Source organism: Phragmites australis, chromosome 14 (assembly GCF_958298935.1).
Source record: "Phragmites australis chromosome 14, lpPhrAust1.1, whole genome shotgun sequence".
Taxonomy (NCBI): Eukaryota; Viridiplantae; Streptophyta; class Magnoliopsida; order Poales; family Poaceae; genus Phragmites; species Phragmites australis.
In genome coordinates, this window is record NC_084934.1 from 556,422 (window position 1) to 574,204 (window position 17,783).

Genomic DNA, 17,783 nt, shown 5'->3' on the forward strand with positions numbered 1-17,783 from the left:
CTGACATGGGTAGAACCTATGTTGATGCATTATCTATACCTTGATTTATTGATGAATCCTTATCCTTGTAGCCTTGATAATATAGTTGTGTCTAGCTTCAAAGTTTAATCGAAATGCTTAGCAATGCTTAGGTCCTCGGTAGAAGTCGAGCGACGGTGTTGCCGTTGTTCACGAGCTTAGGACTCAATCACTGTTTACAGATACAAAGATGAGGTTGAGATGAATGGTTGAGGTGTGAGATTGAGACGAGATGTGGACGGTGTTAGGGGTATCTTCTGCCCAGGAGGAGTCCTCTGGGTAGTTTGGGAGAGGAACCCGGATGTCATAGACCGCTTGCATCGTTTAAGGCTGTCCGTCGGTACAGTTGGTTCTAGCACTTACCGTACTCACCACATGCTGATCTAATGGTAAGGTAAGCCGATTATCATATGCCGTGCCGATACTTGCCTTGCGGCTCTATGATGCGTAAGAGAAAAAGAAAAGGAGAAGTAAGGTGGCGGGGAGCCGGAGGTGTCCGGGACACGCTCGCGGTAACCCCGGTGCCATAGGGGCAATGCAAGTGGGTGGTTCCAGGTATGAGAAAGGTTGACTCGAGTACCCCTTTGTGTGTACTTTCGTGAGTAGCACAAGCCGAATGGTCCTCAAGTCGTGTGGGTAAAGTTGTACCCCCCTTGCAGGGTGTAAGAACAATTTGAATTGCCGTGCTCTCGGTCATGAGCATGCTATTGTTTCATTTGTATCGGTCGTAAAGTTTACGAATGTGGGACAAGGTTATTGGTGTGATGGTTTTGGTTGGTGGTTCGTTGAGGAGGTACTATGGTTACTATACATACATGTTCAAGTTGTGGTTTACAGGGTAGAAAGTGTAGTTGTTTTTGAGTTAAGTATAGATACTCACACATATGTGTCTAGGTTGCTTACCGCATATGTTTTACTTAACCTTGTAACCTACTCTTGCTAACAACTCAATGCATAATCCTTGGAGTCGAGCTAAGTATATGTGCTTTATATGGATTAAGTCTTATGAGTACCTTCGTACTTATGCCTGCGCTTTCAGGTTCTGCTGGTGAGGGTGATGCGGTGTTTGGCTAATTTGTGCCCGCCGATGCAGGTAGTGGGCAAGAGTAGTGCATCCTACTCTAGTGAGGTGTAGCTTTTGGGGTGAAGCCTGAGGGCATATGGTTCCACTCTCCTTTTGTTGTTGCTAAGGTTTTATTTTTTCGCTGCGTAGTTCCTCTTTGTGTAAACTGTTGCAAATAGTTGCATGCTTAAGAACTTGTAATATAACTTCATTTACTCGCTCTTTCTTAAGCTATGATATGATATGCATGTTGGAAAGACATGTGTTCCGATCTTGGGCATAAAACACGTGTCGGAACTGCCGAAATAGTATTCTGGTTAATCACTGAGGTTGTGATTATGAATAATAATCCTCCTGGTGATTAATTAGAATATTATTTGGATGGTTCCTCACATTTCCTAACCCTAAAGACCGAGAAACAAGCTTGCTAGAACGTGGTGAGCACTCTAACCCTCTCCCATTGCATTCCCATGGCCGGATCTACCGACATCAAGCTCAAAAGAGCTCAATAATGACTGCCATCACCATTGGAGGCAATAGCCGAGTTTTGGTCATTTTTGGCTTATGCATGTTATCCTACGTAGCAAAGGAGGTCAAGATGATGCTCTAGATGTAAAATCCCTACCCCAAAAGTCACCAAAATCGTTGCCGGAGAGATTCCCGACGAAAATTAGCATTTCTGACCTCACCCGAAGGTTCTGAGTCACAACCCAGAGATTTCGGATGATCCTAGCAAAAAATACCTGAGGACCCCCACGCAGAGGTTCACCTGGAGACTCCGGAACCTGGAGGTCCGAGTTCAACCCGGAGCATCAAGGTTGTATTGTTCATAAGGCATTTTTCTTTTTTTTCTTTACTGAAGTTGTAAAATTCATAATAAATTCTCTACAACTCCAAAAAATTATGAAACAAATTTTTTGGTTTCATAATAACCTCCTATACCTATTAAAAATATCCCCATCCATGAAATAATTAATTAACTTTCTAAGATAAATTAATTAGGTTAAAGCTTCATTAATTTATTGTTAATTCTTTACAAGTCCAAAATTGGTGAAACTAATTTTTCTAGTCTTCTTATGACTTTTTCTAACTTAGGAAAATACTTTCATACATTACAAAGCATATTTTATGGCATTTCATTATATGTTTATTGCGATGCATTCTTTTCTTTAGTGATCGTCGAACCGGAGTGTAACGTGTTTTCATGAAGGGGTTTGACGTTTGATCCCAAAGTGAAAAAAATCAGCAAGGCAAGCATCTAAGCATACTCTTCCCAGTACTTTGGATCGATTGGGTCTAATGTGATAAATTATACCTTATGTATGTTTGCATGATAATGAGTCAAGTGTTGGGTTGATATGGGTAGATCCTATTTGTTGCATTGCCCTATCTTGATGTTGTTTATTGCTTGATCCATTGTAACCTGGGTTGTTTATGTATCATGGTCAAGTGTAAAATATCGGCGATGTGCTTAGCAATGCTTAGGTCTTTCGGTAGAAATCGAGCGGTGGTTTAACCCCCGTTCGTGAGCTTAGGGCTTATTTACTCGTTCACAAAAGAAATGATAATATTGTTGGGGTGGATGTGTTGTGAGGATGAGACGAGATATGGGCGGTGCTAGGGGTAGGTCGGGAGAGGAATCAGGATGCTATAGACCGCTTACATTGGTTAAGCAGCGTCCGTCGATGTCGTTGGCTTTAACACTTTTTCATACTTACCACATACTCGGATATGGGACGGGTAAGCCAAGTATTGTAAATCACCACGTTAATTTGACCTATGCATTGAGATGTGAGTGAGAGGGCTTGTAGAGCCACCTGAGGTTGGTCCGGTGAGTCGTGGTACGCACGGGATGTATCCGAGTTGTGTTTTTCACTGCGATGTATGTATGTATGTATGTATTAGAGTTTTCCATCTAATAGTTGTGTTTTTCACTGCGATGTATGTATGTATGTATGTATGTTTACGTTAGATAATGTTTTTGCCTTTAGCTTAATGTATCAACTTGTAATATGTTGAAACCTAGTTAATTTTGGTGTTGTGATATTCATGTTGTTAAAGGTATGTGTGGGTAATAGCTTTCTTGGGAGTTACCAACACGCACATACCGGGACTACTGAAATTTAATTCATTTTAATCATCGGTGGCTATGATTGCTGTGATGAGATATGGGTTAGCATGTGGCACATCAGGAGATGGACGCAAGCTAACTCTCATCTTGTCAAATGATCGTCCTGGTGATTAATTCGAATTTAATTTGGACAGGTCCTTACAAGTTCCTGTATCGACAGTTTCTTCAGAGTCTGCCTTCAGTCTTACTGGAAGGATAATTGAGGAGAGAAGAACAATTCTGACAAATTAGATGGTGGAACTTGAAAGTACTCACCATTATTAAGCGCTAGCACAACACAGTATAGAGAATAAAGAGTTTGAAGCATCATTAATTTTGTATCTAGATGTTGATGAAACCATGTAATTTTTGAAGCTATGTTGTACTCTTGTTTTTTTTCTAGGGTTTTCTCATGTACCTAGAAAGGTTTTTAATGAGGCTTCCAAAACATTAATAAAGATTAATATTTAATTCCAATTGTGTGTCTATGATTTTATCTAGTTTTTCTTGATTTTTTTAATTTTAGAGCTACAATGTACTTTTTTTAAATTTTTTTCTAATTTTTCACTGAGCTAGCCATGGCCAACGTGCCGATCGTGTCGTGGGCTAGCCTAGCACAACAGGGAGGTTAGTGGGTCATGTCGTGGGCCACCGCTTAGGCCCATGGGCCCAGCAAGTCATATCCTACCAACATGATCGTGCCTAGTGGGCTGGGCTGCTTTTATGCCCATGCCGAGCCGACCCAGCAAGCCTATTTGGTCATCTCTGATGACCCTATTGCCTAATAATTATGAGATAATTCCTTGTTTTCCATTAGAAGATAAGGTGATTCCCTATTTATCACTCTATAAAATGATTTTTTTTATTTGTCACTGCTTTTAATTTTCATTCCTTCCTCGTCACTTTTATCTATTTTACCCATAAAAAATATATATTTACCCTTAGAGAGCCAGCGACAGTTAATTGAAATTTAGGGTTATTTAGATACATAATCATAGAATGTGATGTCCTAGATAGTTGTAAAAAAATTCTTTATACTTCCATAGAGTTTTTGAACAATGAATTTGGATGAATAAATCAGGAGGTATAAATTTCTGAAGTCATGTTGTTTTCTAACATTTGTGACTATGATTAGGCATAGCAAAAGCTAGAATGAATTTTTGTGTGAATACAGAAGTTGTAGAAAATTTTGTCTAGATAATTTTAATGTGCAAATATTTGTTGTGCTTACTGTTGTAGAAAAATAACAAGATGAACTCTACAAATACATGACAAATTGTAGAGCCATGTTGTACTCTTTTTAGATTTTTTCTAATTTTTCTTCAGACTAGCTATACACGACAGGTCTCGTGGGCTAGCCAGACATGACACGATGGTTGGTAGGTCGTGTTGTGGGCCACTGTTTAGGGTCGTGGGCTAACATGGTACAACCCGTCAACAGGATGTGCCTAGTGGGCTAGATTGCTTTTGTGCTCGTACCGGGCTGACTCACCAAACCCATTTGATCATCTTTAATAATTTTATTGTCTAACAACTATTGCTAGAGTTAAGTTATATGACAAGTTTACCATATTGGTTATATACATTTAAGTATAGACTAATATGGAAAACCAAGCAAAAATGTATTGTAGTTAGAGAAGACTATATAGACTCATATTTGAGACGAGAGTAAGATTACGTCCAAGAGATTTCTCTCGTGGATGATTTTCATCGTGAAAGGATTTTCATTTCTTTCAATATTCAAACGGTTTCACTTCACGACGGGATTCTCTCTCCTTTCTCTTTGTGATTCCCCTCGAAGATAAGCTGTTGGAGATGAAAGAAAATAAAAGGAATAAGAAAAAATAAGAAAAAAAAATAAAATAAAGAGAATATGGTTAAAAATGGTCTAACGAATACCGTATTTCCAGGGTTAACATTTATTGTTGGAGATCCGTGGCCAAATGCTCCTCCTCCATTTATGGTTTATGGCCGGTGGGCGAGCATCGAGGAACTGAACGGAACGGAAAGGGAGGAAAGGGAAACGGGCATCGCACTCCAACAGCCCGCAGCCCACCGCAGTGCATTCTCCCCGCTTGACGCAACCCCCCACCACCCCTTCCCGCCGTCGTCTTCTCCCCCACGCGGCCACGCAAGAGAAGACTCCAGGGCGTGGCGTGGCGTCGCGTCGTGGTCTGGACTGGTACTGGAGTAGTGGACTTTGGAGTTTGGACTGGAGCGTCTCCCATCCCCATCCCCCATCCACGCTCGCGCATCATTGCCTCCTGCCTGCCTGCCTCCCTCCTTTCAACTCCCCCTCTTCGCACTCTCTCACTCCACTACTCGCACTCCTTTCAACTCCCCTACTCACTCCCCTCTTCGCACTCTCTCACTCCACTCATCATCAACCTTCCTGTGTCCTCTCCTCTCCCACTCAAGAGAAGAGAGAGCAGGGCCAACAAGGTAGAAACCCAGACCACCTGGAATGGTGCTGCCGCATTGCCAATTTCTACGCCGCCGCCTACACTAGCGTAGCTCCTGCTGTTCTTGCCTCGCGAGTTTCTTGCAATGGTTCTTGCAGCTGTGCCTATGTTGCGCGTGTGTACCTGCAGGCCCAAATCCATGGAGAAATGCGCGCTCCTGCTCCCCTTCTTCTTTTTCCTGGCGCTTTCCGCCCTGCTCCCGCCGGCGCGCGCCGCGCCGTGCCACCCGGACGACCTCCGCGCGCTGTGGGCCTTCGCTGGCAACCTCACCGGCGGCGCCCTCCGCGTCGCGTGGGCTGGCGGCGGCGGCGCCGCGTGCTGCGCCTGGAACGGCGTCGTCTGCGATGCCGACGGGCGCGTCGTGGCTCTGCGGCTCCCCGGGCGCGGCCTCGCGGGTCCCCTCCCCGCGGTCCTCGCCAGCCTCGAGCGTTTGGAGGAGCTCGACCTCAGCCGCAACGCGCTCTCCGGGGACCTCTCCCCGGTCGCCGCCGTCGCCGGCCTCCGCGCCGCCAACCTCTCCTCCAATCTGCTCGACGGCGCGCTGCCCGACCTCGCCGCCCTCCCGGGCCTCGCGGCATTCGACGCCAGCAACAACTCGCTCTCCGGCGCGCTCGCCCCCGACCTCTGCGCCGGCGCGCCGGCCCTGCGGGTGCTAGACCTCTCCGCCAACCGCCTTGGCGGCGCACTCCCATCCTCCGCCAACTCCACGCCGCCGCTCTGCGCCGCTACGCTCCGGGTGCTCTTCTTGGGCTCGAACGCCTTCTCGGGCGCCCTCCCCGCCGCGCTCTTTGGCCTCACCGGGCTGCAGAAGCTCTCCCTCGCGTCCAATGGGCTCACCGGCCAGGTCAGCTCCCGCATCCGCGAGCTCAAAAATCTCACCTTTCTGGATTTGTCCGTGAACCGCTTCTCCGGCCACCTCCCGGACGTCTTCGGCGACCTCACGTCTCTGGAGAATTTGGCCGCGCACTCCAATAGCTTCTCTGGGCCGCTGCCGCCGTCGATGTCCCTGCTGCCATCTCTCCGTGTGCTTGACCTCCGGAACAATTCCCTTTCTGGTCCAATTGCTCGCGTCAACTTCTCCGGAATGCCATTCCTTGCTTCCATTGACCTTGCTACAAACCACCTAAACGGCACACTCCCTGTTAGCCTTGCCGGTTGCCGAGAGCTCAAGTCGCTCAGTCTTGCCAAGAACAGGCTGACTGGCCAATTGCCTGAGGATTACATCCAGCTCGCATCACTCTCTATGCTCTCGCTGTCCAACAACAGCCTGCGCAACATCTCAGGGGCGCTTAGGGTGCTCGGTGGCTGCAAGAACCTCACCACACTGATTCTCACCAAGAATTTCAATGGCGAGGAGCTACCGGGTGATGGCATTGGTGGGTTTGACGGCATGGAGGTGCTGGCCCTTGGTGATTGTGCTCTCAGGGGAAGGGTTCCTGAATGGCTGACTCGGTGCAGAAAATTGGAAGTGCTTGATCTGTCCTGGAACCAATTGGTTGGCACCATCCCGTCGTGGATTGGCAAGTTTGAGTACTTGAGCTACTTGGATCTCTCAAACAATTCCTTGGTTGGAGAGATACCGAAGAGCTTGACGCAACTGAAGAGCCTTGTCACTGCCAGGCAGTCACCAGGTATAGCGTTTACTAGCATGCCACTGTATGTGAAGCATAACAAAAGCACAAGCGGCCGGCAATACAATCAGCTCTCAAACTTCCCGCCGTCGTTGTTCCTGAATGACAATGGTCTGAACGGGACTATCTGGCCTGAGTTTGGAAACTTGAGGGAGCTACATGTGCTGGATTTGAGCAACAATGTCATATCTGGGAGCATTCCTGATGCACTGTCCAGGATGGAGAATTTGGAGGTTCTTGACCTTTCATCCAATAATCTCAGTGGATCTATTCCATCATCCCTAACGAAGCTCACCTTCTTGTCAAAGTTCACTGTGGCTCACAATCACTTGGTGGGGCAGATCCCAAATGGAGGGCAGTTCTTCACCTTCTCCAACTCAAGTTTTGAGGGTAACCCTGGTTTGTGCAGGTCAAGTTCTTGCAACCTCAATCTGTCTAGGGAAATTCCTAATGACAAGGAGATAGAGCCTGCAGCAAGTATCAGGAACAGGAAAAACAAAATACTTGGGGTGGCAATCTGCATTGGACTGGCCCTCGCAGTATTTTTAGCTGTTATTTTGGTTAACATGTCAAAGAGGGAGGTCAGCACTATTGATTATGAAGATACTGAGGGCTCCTGTCACGAATTGTATGATTGTTACTCGAAACCGGTGCTATTCTTTCAGAATTCTGCGGTGAAGGAGCTAACTGTCAGTGACCTTGTTAGATCGACAAACAACTTTGATCAAGCCAGCATAATAGGATGTGGTGGATTTGGTCTGGTGTACAAGGCCTACCTCCCCGACGGAACAAAGGCGGCAGTGAAGAGGCTCTCTGGTGATTGTGGGCAGATGGAGAGGGAGTTCCGTGCTGAGGTGGAAGCACTGTCACAGGCTCAACACAAAAATCTTGTAACCCTCAGAGGGTACTGCCGCTATGGAAATGATAGGTTGCTGATCTACTCGTACATGGAGAATGGTAGCTTGGACTACTGGCTGCACGAGAGGTCAGATGGTGGTTACATGCTGAAATGGGAGTCACGACTCCGGATTGCTCAAGGTTCAGCCAGGGGATTGGCTTACTTGCACAAGGATTGCGAGCCCAACATCATCCACCGAGATGTGAAGTCCAGCAACATCCTTCTGAACGAAAATTTCGAAGCGTGCCTGGCTGATTTTGGGCTAGCAAGGCTAATACAGCCCTATGATACTCATGTGACTACCGATCTGGTTGGTACCTTGGGGTACATACCACCAGAATATAGTCAATCGGTGATCGCTACTCCGAAAGGAGATGTCTTCAGCTTCGGTGTAGTCTTGCTTGAACTCCTCACTGGTAAGCGGCCTGTGGATGTGTCAAAAACCAAGGGATCCAGGGACTTGATCTCCTGGGTTCTGCAGATGAAATCTGAAAAGAAAGAAGAGCAGATTTTCGACAGATTGCTATGGAGCAAAGCGCATGAGAAGCAACTGTTGTCGGTCCTGGAGACGGCATGCAAGTGCATCAGCACTGATCCTCGGCAGCGGCCATTGATAGAACAAGTTGTCACTTGGCTTGACAGTGCATGATCATTATTATATCGTCTTGATTGCCCGTTTCTTTGTTTTCGATCAAAGGCTATGATGTCTTGACATGAGATAGAAACAGAGTTGAGAAGCAATCTTGAGTAAATTTGGATGATACAGTCTAGCTGGTGTATATAACCGTAGTATCATTTCATTATATTGCAAACTAGAAAATAACTTGAGTCTTGTTTTTGTTTTATGAAACTCAGCGTTCCTGTAAAATATCATCGATGTTCCCGTTTCTATGTTTGTGCAGTCCAATCTGATCAGCAGAATTAATGTGATGTATTTCTCAGCTGTTTTGCATTAAGGTGGCTTCCGCATTAAGGTAACATTTTTTTCCCAACCGGTACAAATTTGACCGTTAACTTATTGTGCTACCTCTCTTGTTAACTAATCCTTTAGGTTTGTATAACTGACGGTATTAGATACATTAATTTGTCTAGGCATTCTGACATTTCAGTTGTAATTTCGGATTGATATAATCTTTTTTTATTCATGATTTTTTTTTCTTTGGGAGGGCATTGTCGATGAAATTTGAAGGTTTTGCTGGTTGGAATCGAGCTACATCTCGAAATTCCCTGTAATAAATCCGTACAGGTGAGTGAGAAGGAATCATGCGTGTTCACTGGATTTATCCAAAAGTTTGAAGATGGTGACCCTCGAATGTCTTCCCTTGTCACGGCCTTGGGGTAGCGATTGGATTGGATAAGAGTGGGAGGTAGCTGGCCTGCCCGTGTTGAGGAAGTGGACGACTGGCGTCGGTGAGTTGACATCAGCAAGGAGATGAGATAGAAGAGAATTGAGATGGGAATCAGATTGATCTATTTTCTTCCTTTCTTCTCATAGGCGTCTGCTCTATATAAAGAGCCTCAATCGAACCTTACACAAACTCTAATCCGTTTACAATTCAAACTAACCAACTCAATCTTAACTAATCCTACCATATCTAACTTGATTGCCTAATCTCCTAAATCTAAACTTATTTATTTGAATACACATATGGTAACTTAACCGCCACTTTGCTGCCGCATGCCTTCTTCTTCTGCTATAAGTCTTGTTGACCATGATACCTCTCCCCTCCTTCGGAAACACCTCGTCCTCAAGCTGAAAATTAGGATAGCGTTGCTTGGAGGATTCCACATCTTCCCAAGTGGTGTCGCAAGCATCCTGACCTTGCCATCACACCAATATCTGCCAAATGCTGCGAGCAAAACGACTGCGAATAATGAGAGCTGGAATAGGCAAGGCCCTACCATGAACAAGCGATGACAACTGAGGAGTTTCTTGCGGTGGCCAACTGTGAAATTTCTTGAGCACGCTCACATGGAACACATCATGAATTCTTGCACCCACTGGTAATTGAAGACGATAAGCCACATCACCAATACGTGTTAGAACTTGAAAAGGACCATAGAAACATGGTGATTGCTTGCCCCTGGAGGTTTGAATCGAAGCTGTAGGTTGATGAAGAAGCTTCAACCATACCCAATCACCTACTCCAAACGCCACATATGTGTGCTTAGTATCATAATATTGTTTAGCATGTTCTTGTGCATGAAGAAGTCTTTCCCTGATATCAAAGAGGAACTCACCTCTTTCCAGCAAGGATTGCTCAACGGCTAGTACTTCAGCTTCTCCCTTATCATAGGCACGCAAAGTGGGAGGAGAACAACCATAAACAATCTGAAATGGAGTATCACGAAGACTAAAATGATATGTCGTATTGTAATAATACTCAGCCCAAGGTAGACATCGGAGCCACTGTTTTGGCCGATCCCCCGACAAGCAGCGAAGATACATGATGATTACTTTGTTGGCTGCTTCTGATTGACCATGGCTCTGTGGATGAAATGCAGAACTCATGTGCAAGCGTGTACTAAAGAGACAAGAAAGCTCTTTCCACAAATTGCTTGTGAAGATAGGATCACAATCACTCACAATGGACTCTGGAAGACCATGCAAATGTACCACCTCATCAAAGAAAGCCTTGACCACAAAGGTTGTGGTATAAGGACGTCTCAATGGGATGAAGTGAGCAAATTTAGAGAAACGATCAACCATCAACCACAATAAAAATAACAAACTTATTGTTGGTTCGTAGTAGACCTTCGACGAAATCCATGGCAATATCACTCCACACTTGCGATGGAACTGGCAAAGGTTGTAGCAGCCCAATCGGGTGAAGATGATATTTTTTGTTCTGTTGACAAATTGTACAATGTCTTACGAAGTCCTGCACCAGCTTCTTATCGCCCGAAATTTGGAAATCAGCGTGAAGACGATGAAGGGTTCGCTAAACGCCCTCATGTCTTGCTGAGTGCACCTTGTCCAGTAGCTGCAGTATGAATGAGGAATGATCCGGCACAAAGATACGGCGACCAATGGTGATCAATCCATTACAGACTTCCCAAGTTGGTCCCTTCTTGCCCGCCAGCACATCTTCAAGGAGACGACAGAGGTCCTGGTCAGTCGCCAATTCACCACACAGATCATTCCAAAGTGAAAACATTGGCGCTGATAGAGCACACGTTACCAAAGTCTCGACGTCGCAATGATATAGGGCATCGACCACTGTATTGGAAACACCCAGCTTGTATTCCACTTCAAAATCAAATCCCAATAACGTACTAATCCTACGATATTGAGAAATTGTAGAGAGTCGTTGATCAAGAAGAAATTTCAAGCTATAATGATCTGTTTTCATCACACAGTGTCAACCCAAGAGATAAGGTCTCCAATACCTGATGGCGTGCGCCAAACCGACATGTTCTCGCTCATAAGTGGCCAACCTTGCATGTCGAGGCGCCAAAGCTTTGTTGAAGAATGCCACCGGACCCGTTCCTTGATGAAGCACGACACTAATGCCCGATCCTGAAGCATCAAATTCAACCACAAAATTGCGACAAAAATCTAGTAATTGCAACACCAGAGCCGAAGAGAGGGCGCATTTGAGGGTGAGAAAGGCTTGGGAGGCATCCTCTATCCAGGTGAACCTTTCCTTCTTCAAAAGCTGCATCAGGAGAGCTGCGATAGTGCCGTAATTCTGAAAGAAATAGCGATAGTAGCCGGCCAAACCCAGAAAACCATAGAGTGCACGGATTGATTTCGGCTCTGGCCACTCGGACACCGCATGAACCTTCTGACTTTCCATGGCTACGCCGTCCACGGCCACCACGTGCCATAGATAAGAGACAAAGGAGACCCCAAATAAGCACTTGGATTTCTTCAAAAACAAATTGTGTTGTCTCAACGTCTCAAGAACAGTTCAGACATGGCGAAGATGATCATCCCAAGATGAACTGTAAATTAATATATCATAAAAAACAAGAATGAACAAACGAAGATACTGGCGAAGAATGTGATTCATGAGTGCTTGAAACATCACCGGAACGCTTGTTAGTCCAAACGGCATCACCATAAATTTATGATGACCCTGATGTGTGTGTAACATTGTCTTTTCTATGTCGGCTACATGCATACATACTTGATGATATCCACTGCAGAGATCCAATTTGGTAAAATAGCAAGCACCACGCAGCTCGTCCAATAGTTCCTCGACCACCAGAATTGGAAATTTGTCCTTGATTGTTATAGCATTGAGTGCCCGATAATCGACACAGAAACGCCACAAACCATCACGTTTCTTAACCAAAAGAACTGGTGACAAAAAAGCTGAAGTGTTGAGGCGTATGAGACCCTGATTAAGCATGGCGACACATTGGCATTCCATCTCATCCTTCTGAAGCCGAGGATACCTGTCAGGGCACACTGCTACCGGCATGGCTCTAGCATATAGATGAATGCGGTGATCATGAACGCGTGCTGGTGGTAAACTAGACGGTTCACCACACAATGCGTCAAACTCAGCAAGTAATCGCTCCATTATGTTGCCGTCATGGGTGATGGTGAAGATTGTTGGTGTCGTGCCCGGCACTTCGTGCCATGTGACGCGTTTGCCGTGGAGAACACATGATATGGTCAGCTTGTTGAAATCCCACAAAACTGGCCCGAGTGAGCGCAACCATTGCATGCCAAGGACCATATCGTAGCCCTCGAGTGGCACAGCAAAGCAATCGAGTGTGAACACCTCTTGCCCCATGCCAATTGATAAGGACCGGCAAACACTTGTAGTGCGCAGCTGGTCACCGTTTGCTACGATAACACATAGACCCGTGCATACAGGCTGTAGATGCAAGCTGAGACGTACTGCCACCTCATCGCGGATGAAGTTGTGAGACGATCTCAAGTCCACGAGTGCCAAGAGAGTGTGGCCGCCCACAGAAACCCGCAGATAGACTGTGCCCACAGGCTGGACACCGCCACCGCGTAGAGGGAAGTGTGCGGGTCATCCGGTGCCGCATCGTGATCCTCATAGTTGCTATTGTCCACCGTGGTGTCATCAAGTTCAATGTAGAATAGGTGAGCACACCAGTGGCCATGCATGAACTTCTCATCACAATTGAAACAAAGATCCAGGCGGTGCTATTCCGTCATCTCAAATGGTGTAAGACGCTTGATCGGGCGTTGAATCTGGACACCTATCCCATTGCCATTGTTGTCAATGCAGCAGCCGGTATAGGCAAAGGACCGCTGCACACCACCATGCGCGCAGTCATGTCGCGGACGAAACACGTCGCCTTCCTCTCATATGCACGTGCCAAGCTCATGGCATGCTCTAGGTCCACAGGATCTTGCAGCTCTACGACGATACGGATTTCGTCGGCAAGGCCTGATGTGAAGAGCTGCTTCTCTTGTTTCTCCGTTAAGGGATTCGTGCGACCGAGTAGGGACATGAAGTGACATTGGTAGTCATTAGCTGATCCGATCTGGCGGGGAAATCGGAGTTCGCCCAATGGATTACTTCAGATTGGCGGCCTGAAGCGTGTAATGCAGAGCTCCTAGAATTTAGCCCACGGTGGCTTGCCACGAGAGCGTTCTAGATGGGCGTACCAGTGATGAGCATCGCCGTCCATATTGAATGATGCGAGCCACACATTGTGATGTTCCTTTGTCTGCTGGCCATGGAAGAACATCTCACGGTGATTAAGCCATGGAAGGGGATCGTCTTTGCTGTCGTATTTTGGAAAATCCAGCTTGAAGAACTTGGGAACACCGCTGCTGACTCTGTCTGCGTAATCATCAAGATTTCGGCGGAAAGACAGCGGGCAGTCCATGGCCGACTGCTTTGGCGGGAGCTCATTGCCATGGTGTAGCAAACCAGGATGCTGCCGAAGGCCAGGACCACTGAGGATAGCCATACCGGTTGGTGCCTTTCCCGCGGCCAACGCAGCCATCTTGGCGGCATCATCCGTGAGTACTGGTGGGTTGTTGCTAGCTAACCGGAGATATCAGCCGAGTCAACAACGTCGCTCGGTTCCTCCATGCCCTTCACTTTCTGCAATCACGTCAATCACTCCATTACACCGTTCAATGCCTTGGTGACATCATTCAGAATGGACTGGATATTGGAGGACCCAGTTTGGAACTCATGGCACAACAGGTCTTCCTGTTCAGTGAGGAGTTTCTTGAACTGTTCGTGATCGGCCCCAAATCCCATGGATGGTGGTGTCTCTGATACCAAGTTATCATGGCCTTGGGGTAGCGATCGGATTGGATAAGAGTGGGAGGTAGCTGGCCTATCCTTCGCTGATTTCCTGTCTGTGTTGAGGAAGTGGACGATGCCAGAGGCGTCAGTGAGTTGATAGCAACAAGGAGATGAGATAGAAGAGAATTGAGATGGGAATCAGATTGATCTATTTCCTTCCTTTCTTCCCATGGGCGTCTGCTCTGTATAAAGAGCCTCAACCGAACCTTACACAAACTCTAATCTATTTACAATTCAAACTAACTAACTCAATCTTAACTAATCCTACCATATCCCACTTGATTGTCTAATCTCATAAATCTAAACTTACTTATTTATTTGAATACACATATGGTAACTTAACCGCCACTTTGGTTTGCTGCCGCCTACCTTCTTCTCTTGCTATAAGTCTTGCCGACCATGACATCCCTACTTGGCCTTCTTGCTTCATCATGCTAATTTTTAGGTTATACTTATCGTCAACCCGTGCATTCGCATGGGCTAGTGGAAAAAACCTTCAATTTATAATGCTAATAATTGAAGTACCAAAATACGATACTATTTCAATTGAAGTTGTCATAATTTGACATGGAAACTAATATACCCCTTACCTGATTACAGTTTGTAGAATCATATATAGTTTAATATGTATTTGGCATGCACCATTACTTTCGATCTAATCCACTGCAACTGGTCATATTGAGTGAATATCTTCCATCTATTTCCTTTTCCCCATATTAATGGGAACATTTACGATTTTTCATAAAATTTGTTGTTGGAGCACATCATTATTCTTAAGTGCAAAAAAATTGACTTAAAATTTCACATACAGTTCGACCTTTATATCTATTTTTTTCTAGTATTGTCTTGGACATGGAGTATTGATATTATTGTAATTGGAAGGGAGTCATTATTTTTGGAGAGTCGTTTTTTATTTAATTTTTAAATCCAATTTTTATCAAGAAATATATACAGTTATGTAGAATCATTCTTGACAGTGGAGTCTTTTTTATCTATATATTTTTAATCAATGTTCTAAATATAGGTACATATTATTTGTACAAATGAATTGTTTTAGCTAAATTTGACACTTAGTTCTCTTCTGGAGTTTGCTAGAATTGTATACCTAACATATTGTACCTTAATCCAAATCATTAAACAAGAAGGCCAACCAAATGCATATGGCTAGATGTTTTCCTTTTTTCTTGGATTAATGTGATTTTTATCTCTCTCTTTTTCTCCAAATCAATGGGGTAGTTTCTTTTATTGAGGATTAAGGTGAACATGAGTGCTCTTGAGGAGTCTCAATTAGATTAGCATATATAAATATTTTGGATTAAATTTATTTATATACTCTACCATATTATATGTTCCTATGTACTCCTAGTCATACATACTTTGACGTTTTGGACATGGCGCGGTCTTCAATGTCTACATTTGACCACTATTTTATATTAAAATATATTTATAATATCTGATAAATTTATGAGGTTATGAACGTATTTTTCAAAAGCTATATGCACATATTATTTTCAAGTTTCAAAACTAAACATTTAAAAGGTCATTGATAGTCAAAGTTTCAGAAGTTCGAGCAGATCTTATCGAAGAAGTTCGAGCGGATCTTATCGAAAACGTCAAGTATTTGTTTTTTTCCCTGGCACCTCGTACCTACCTAATATCTTTGGAGTTGAATTCCTACAGGTGTGTGTGGACCCTGTTGACAGTATTCTAACTGAGAAATTTGTTGATCGAATTTAGTTATTTATGAGATGAGCCGTTAAGAAGCGCAGATATTCCTGTTGGAAAAAAAATTGAGATGTTTCTTTGATGCGAAAATTGAATCCTGACCCCTAAATTAAGTTTGCACTGCTCATTAGTAAATATGCGAGAAAACCATACAAGTATACACCTAATCATGCATATGTAGCATAAATCTTACTACGATGGAAAGGTAGCTACATACAATACTAATCAGAGTACTATGTCGGTGTTCCTCGAGAAGAAGGGAAGAACGAACGTCGAGGAAGGATGGCAGTATGTAGGCGAGGATTGGGTGAGTGCCGATCTGGTTGCTACCTTGGGGCACATACCACCAAAGTCCAGAGTATAGTCAATCTGTGATCGCCACTCCTGTGAATACAGGAGATGTCGATCTTCTTCAGCTTCGGTGTAGCTGTAGCCTTGCTTGAACTGCTCACCGGTAAACGACCTGTGGATGTGTCCAGATCCAAGGGGTCTCCTTGGTTCTTCAGATGAAATTTGAAAAGAAGGAAGTGCAGATTTTAATTTTTGGAAGACTGATATGGAGCAACAGGCATGCTGTTGTCGTTCCTTGAGAAGGCGTGCAAGTGCATGAGCAGATCCAAGTGCTGCAGCGGCCATCGATTGAACAAGTTGTCCAATGGCTCGATAGTGCATGATCATTATTGTTATTTTCTTCATTTTCGATCAAAGCCTAGGAGGTCCTGACATGAGAATTAAACGGAAAATCTGCAGCATAATTACTTGGCCATGCTGCTGCCTTTTTACTCTGTCTAGTGCTCAGGTTATTACTTATTAGGTAGATATCTTGCAGAATGCAATTTTGCCTGGTAGCTGATTCTTGTAACGTGGAATAGGTTGTTGTTATTACATTTGTTGCACCAAGATCAAACTTTTGGGAGCTGCAGGATATTGAGTATGGTGTATTGGAGTTACATCTATGCCACCGTGATCTTCATTTTACAACTGCTAGATTTGTCAAACTGCAGAGTAGTGTTGATTGTTGAATAAATTCTGAAAACCTTTATGCGTCAGTTAAAGTTCAAGCCTTTAAACCTGTATGCGGTGTATGTTGTGTGTGCTTCTGCGAGATCTGTATTTGAGGACTTGCTATGTTTTTCTTCCACCAATTTCAAGAAATAAAATGCTGTGCTACCTTGCTCTAAGGTCGGTCTGCTTAACTGATCGCATAACGTCACTCTCGATACTTCATGATGTACAATATTTTAGATATTAATCAGATAGTCATGTAGAATAAAAGATGATACGGTAAAGAATTAAATGAAAAAAATAATGAGCTAGCATCTTCTATAAAACATGAGGTGAGTGAAAAAAATATGTATTAATTATGTAGATCCTATTTTAGATATAATGCATTGGTGTAGTTTATATCTACTTTGTGTCTATATGATATGACAATTTTTAGATATTAGTTTGTTATATCGTATTAGGAGTGGCCATTTTCTTGACTCGGAATTTCGCATCTCAAGAATCAAGATGGTGATCTTCAGGACGTCTTCTTCATGATCTTCAAGATGGCGATCTTGCTTCATTTTCTTTCAGATTATGCCGGTCGGTTTCAGTGGAGACTAAAGTGTGAACGTGAT

General features: G+C 44.4%; 1 protein-coding gene across 1 annotated transcript; it reads left to right on the forward strand.

Annotated features, from left to right (window-relative positions):
• The first annotated feature begins 5,428 nt into the window (after window positions 1-5,428).
• LOC133891790 (phytosulfokine receptor 2) lies at window positions 5,429-9,107 on the forward strand. The gene has a single exon (XM_062332545.1). The coding sequence runs from the start codon at window positions 5,739-5,741 to the stop codon at window positions 8,829-8,831; it is 3,093 nt and encodes a 1,030-aa protein (XP_062188529.1). The 5' UTR covers window positions 5,429-5,738; the 3' UTR covers window positions 8,832-9,107.
• Window positions 9,108-17,783: the final 8,676 nt, after the last annotated feature.

Bases quoted from the DNA above. Each gene is read 5' to 3' on its own strand.
- LOC133891790 (XM_062332545.1), top strand. From the start codon at position 5,739: ATGGTTCTTGCAGCTGTGCCTATGTTGCGCGTGTGTACCTGCAGGCCC.